Source organism: Rousettus aegyptiacus, unplaced genomic scaffold (genome assembly GCF_014176215.1).
Source record: "Rousettus aegyptiacus isolate mRouAeg1 unplaced genomic scaffold, mRouAeg1.p scaffold_m13_p_5, whole genome shotgun sequence".
Lineage (NCBI taxonomy): Eukaryota > Metazoa > Chordata > Mammalia > Chiroptera > Pteropodidae > Rousettus > Rousettus aegyptiacus.
Window position 1 is genome coordinate 77,852,547 of NW_023416308.1, and position 5,373 is coordinate 77,857,919.

Genomic DNA, 5,373 nt, shown 5'->3' on the forward strand with positions numbered 1-5,373 from the left:
TCTGTAACTTTCTAGGTTTCCTTCAGTCACTGGTTCCATTTCTGCTTCAAAAGTCTTGGTCCAAGGCTGATGACCAATTTTGTCTTATGCGAGGTAAGATTCTAGGAGTAGAAGAGAGTAGAGCGAGAAACTAGATCTCCTCACGGGCCCAAGTTAATGAAACTAATTTAGGATGTTGGAATAGCAAGCTCTTTGTTTGGAGTCTTGTGAACAGATTGTGAACAGATCATAGAGAAGATCAGTGGCCAACATTTGGGCTCATAGGGAAGAAATAGAAATAGAGGATTTTTAAAAGTTTTATTTGGATTCAGGCACCTGAGTCCTCAAAGGAAAACCTTGCTTTGGCCACTGATCTTACTTAAATCTTCTCTCTCACCTGGCCTTCTTTCCCTTCTACCTCCTGATCACTTTTCCCTCTGTGCTATGTTCTAGGCACACACTGATGAAAGGACGTGTCCAATCCATCAAAAAATTCAAAGTTAGTTAGAGATGCTTCATAGATAAAAAAAAAAATAGTTCTGATAAGTGAGGTATGTTTCTAATGTTTAGAAAATTGTGACTTAGGGAGGATGGATTATGTAGGCAAGGCACTGCTACCCCTGGCATACTCTAAGAAGTTCCAGGTGACGGGGATAGGGAAAGTGCTCAGCAGCACAAAGCGGAGGGATATCCGGGGCAGGCTCAGGAAAACTTTTGGAAAGAGGAGTGGGGAAGAGTCTTTTAGGATAAATTAGAATTGGAGCAGCAGTTGTTCTAGGCAACTATTTCCAAAGACCATCCCCCAGGTCTTCAACTTTTTCCTATAGTTCCAAATCCAATTCCCTTAGCTGTTCCTTTTCTCAAAGCCTTCATCAGCTTCTGAAGGCTATTCTCCATCTAACTTCTGATCATGCTTGATCTCTGCCTCTGTTCTTCCTGCGTTCACCTGTTCTTTTGTTATTAGGTCTATGGGTTATTACTGTGCTGCATTCTTTTTGGTGCCACTTTTCCATTTTCTCTAGGAATATGGCATTCCTTGGAAAAGGTAGTGTTTTTTTTTTTTTATTTTGTTTTTTAAACAGCATCTTTGTGACCATGCAATGTACAGGAGGCAATTATCCACTGCAGGAAATGTTTTCAACAGATTGTCTATGCTTGCTCCAATGCCAGCTTCCCTAGACTTTCCTCTTAAGAGAGAAGAGTCAATTTAGTAAAGCCACTCTGTATTCTCTAAAGGGTAATCTGGTGCTCAAAGAGAATAGAAATTTTGGCTCCAGAAATTAAAATGGACAGAGAGAGAGAGGGAGAGGATAAGGGAGAGGGAGAGGAAGAAACTTCAGTTTCGAGCTGTTAAAATTTTGTTTTTGGTGAAGAGCTAGGCAGTTTATTGAGATAATTTGTTTTTAATTTATTATTGTAAATATCATACATATACATAGTTTAAAAACTCTCCTATAAGACTTACAATAAAAAACAGAGGTTCCCCGCCTCATCCCACTTGATTCCTGCTCCTCAGAAAAGACACTTTAACACTTATAGTTGTTTATTTAGTATTTATCTCAGCATAGATAAATAGCATGTTTATATCATTATTTCTTGATTTATATATATTTTTAATCATTTTTTATATGTCATCCCCTAACTTTCTTATATGGAAAACAGGTTTTTAGCTTTCTTACATGTAACCCTTCTGGTCCCCAAACATTTAGACACATCCAGACTTCCCTTTTCCTGATTTTATTAATAGAGTTACATCATAATTTTTAAGACACATATTTATGTTTACATTATTATGATTATAATAATAGAGATAAGTAACATATAATCACATTTCTTTTCTTCTACAAAAGTTTTTTTCTTCCTTGGAATAAATAATTATCTATTTTTTTTTTTGTGCTTAGTTTTTACGTGCCTTATTTTCCACTAGAAATATCAATTATTTCAAAACAAACTTCCCCCCACCCAAGACTTCCTTTAGGTATCCTCTACCCCCTTAATGCAGTCTAAATTCACAACCTTCCAAGACTCTTCACAGTTGTCAGCCCTCACAATTATCCAAGGAATTCCCTCATTTCCTCATAGCCTATACCCTCTCCTGTATTGTATCACTTTGTTTTAGCTCTTGCTGTTGGAGCCTCTGTTTCCCTATTTTTGGTTCATTTCCTCATATTGGTGGTGCTTATCTTCTAGTAGCTTCCTGTGAAAGGGTTAACGGAGGGTAAATCTATTGAGGTCTTTGAAGATGCTAAATAACTTTTCCTACTCTTAAAATTTTTGACTTATTTTGGTGTGAAATTCTGGATTGAAGTAATTTGACATGAAGTCTCTCTCTCTCCCTAAACAAATTCCATGCCTACATAGAGAAACTCTAATCACTTTTCAGTGCCTCATTCTAAAATCAAAATGAATTGTAAGATCTGGATATAGGGTTACGTAAGCTAGCATTACGAGGCACACATAGAAATTCACTGAGGTTTCACTTTGTTTAGTATGTAGTCATTCATTTAATCCTCCACTTGTAGCATAGTACATCTACCTCAGCTATGCTTTGATTCTCAAGAATTTTCCAGGCACCCTTACCAGAGGATAAACCTCCAGTATTCTGCTAGTAAGGAAAGTGGTGCCCGGATGAACAGTTTGGGAAAGAGGATCCCATAGGCTAATTGCTCTTTATACAAACTAAGCCAATAATCTTTTTTTAAAAAACTCATCTTTATTTAGAGAAGTACCTGATACCTCTGATTCTTGAGACTGTCTGGGTTTAACAGTGAAAATTATCTTGATTCTTGTTTTCAGCTTGAAGCTATAGTTTTATCCCATCTATTTAGTCAATAGTCATTCATCTGCTTTCAAAATGTTACCACTCCTGTTATTGTCTTTTCTGTTTTTTATGTTTATGACGTTTTTGTTATTCTACCAACATTTTAGAGGGCATTAGGAGGAAACAGTGGTAAATTAACATATTAATTTAATATATTTCATCAGAAAACGTAAAGAAAGCATTTATATATTATCTTTTAATCTTTATCTCTTTAGGTGAAGTTAGAGTCCATATAAGCCTGCTTCAGGAATGGCTAGCTTCAATCACACTAGTGTTAACCACATAGTCTTCTATCTGCTGGGCATTCCAGGCCAAGAAGACCTACACATGTGGATTTCCATCCCCTTCTTCATCTCCTATGTCTTTGCCCTCCTTGGAAATGGTCTTCTCATTGTCATTATCCTCAACAAGAGCACCCTCCACGAACCTATGTATCTTTTCCTCTGTATGCTGGCTGGAGTTGACATTGTCTTTGCCACAACAACAGAACCCAAGGCGTTGGCCATTTTCTGGTACAATAGTAGAGAAATCTCTCTTAATAGCTGCATCGCCCAGCTTTACTTCCAGCATTCCTCCTTCATTTCTGAGTCAGGCATCTTGCTGATTATGGCACTTGACCGCTACATTGCAATATGTTACCCACTGAGGTACACCATGATACTCACCCACTCTCTGATAGGAAAAATTGGTGTGGCTGTTTTTTTGAGAGCACACTGTACAATTTTTCCCATGATATTCCTTCTGAAGAGGCTAACTTTTTGCAGAAATAACATCCTACCACATACATTCTGTGAACACATTGGGTTAGCCAAATATGCCTGTGATGACATCCGAGTAAACATCTGGTATGGATTTTTTGTTTTAGTGTCAACGGTGATCCTAGATATTGTCCTCATTTTTGTTTCCTATGTTCTGATTCTCCGTGCTGTCTTCCGCATCCCTTCTCAAGATGCTCGTCACAAAGCTCTCAACACATGTGGCTCTCATGTCTGCGTCATCATCTTATTTTATGGGCCTGGGATCTTCTCAGTCCTTACTCAACGCTTTGGACGCCACATCCCCCTACATGTCCATATCCTGCTGGCTAATATCAGTATGCTTGCTCCACCTATGCTGAATCCCATCATTTATGGGGTTAAGACAAAACAGATACGAGACCAAGTGGTTTATGTGTTGTCTCTAAAACAGAAATGACTTGGGGGATAGCAGAGATTGACTTCTCAAAAATTTTGGTCCTCTATTATATGTCCTTTGGCAGCAGTGAACAAGAGAACTAGAACTAAGTCACTAGGAAAAATGGCTCATTGACTTATGGGTCTCTGGAGCAACTCACCTGAGACTGGGAGACTTGCCTCTCTATTCGAACTGAAAGCAGTACATGTGGGTTGACTGAGAAACTTATAGCTTATTATTTGAAGAATAGACAGGTTGCTCTCTTGTAGTTATGGCTAACTCTGTAATATTAAAATCAACTTAGGGAAAAGTCTAGTTTAGATAAATAGTAAGTTTTCCATCTTTAGCTATGGCAAGCCCTGAGCCAACTCACCACATCCCTGGGCACCCATGTAAAACCTTCATTCCTTTATATGCTTTCTCAAAATATGATGGGTGTTAAGAGGATGTTAGGGGAGCTGTGCTCCTAACTATTGACTTTTTGGGAGTTTCTCAAAAGTCATTCCTCCTAACATGGTACAGAAAAAAATTAAAACTTTCTTCTGGCAACAATTTCTGTACCACTTTCATGTAATTTGTGCTTCAGTCTCAAGGAACTGTATATCTCTAACTTCTCCATATTCAGTCATGATTTTAGGTGTATTGCTGCATTTTCTCTAAGTGGTCCATTTGCCTGGAATAACCTCTCCTCTCCTTGGCCTTCTGATGAGCTCCCATCATTCATCTCTCAGTGCCTATGTTGGTGTCACCTACTCCGTGAAGTCATTATTAACCACCTCATTTCAAGATTAAGTGCTACTTCCTCTGTGAGGTAATACTACATTGTTGATACTTCTTTGGAAAACGTTTATTCATTTTTATGTAAGTAACTCATAGAAAAATAAGAAGAAAATTAAAATTAAAATTATACACAATTCCACCACTCAGAGAAATTTACTGTTCCATTTTATGTGACAATATATCTAGAAATCTATAATAATTTTAATAGTATATTTTATAAATTATTTACTAAGAAGGCATTCTTAAAATTACTTCTTTTATACTAGTAGAGATAGTGTTAATACTTTTATTTTTTAATACTTATGTTTTTCTAATCATTAATGTGTTATTCTAGAGACACTTTCATATATAAAATTTGTCATGTGTGTGTATGCATTAAGCTTTGTGTGATTTTAACTTCAAAGAAGAATTACTAAGGCAGGGGAATGAAAATTTGAGGCTCCTCTGGCACACTGGAAAATTTTATCTAGAGAAGTTATTAGTAATTTTCACACTTGTCATAAATACATAAAAGTGCCAAAACATATGCATCCTTACTAACATTTAGTAAGTAGTCTATTTAGAAAAACTTGCTATATAATAGGATAAAATTAACTTATTGTCCTTTGAGTTAATTTAGT

At 36.7% G+C, this 5,373-nt stretch overlaps 1 protein-coding gene across 1 annotated transcript; it reads left to right on the forward strand.

Annotated features, from left to right (window-relative positions):
* The first annotated feature begins 3,049 nt into the window (after positions 1–3,049).
* On the forward strand, positions 3,050–3,994 carry LOC107517331 (olfactory receptor 52B4-like). Its single transcript, XM_016157909.2, has one exon. It carries the CDS (start codon positions 3,050–3,052, stop codon positions 3,992–3,994), a length of 945 nt encoding a protein of 314 aa, XP_016013395.2.
* The last annotated feature ends 1,379 nt before the right edge of the window (positions 3,995–5,373 follow it).

Excerpts from the sequence above, each read along its gene's own strand:
- LOC107517331 (XM_016157909.2), top strand. The coding sequence starts at position 3,050 with ATGGCTAGCTTCAATCACACTAGTGTTAACCACATAGTCTTCTATCTG.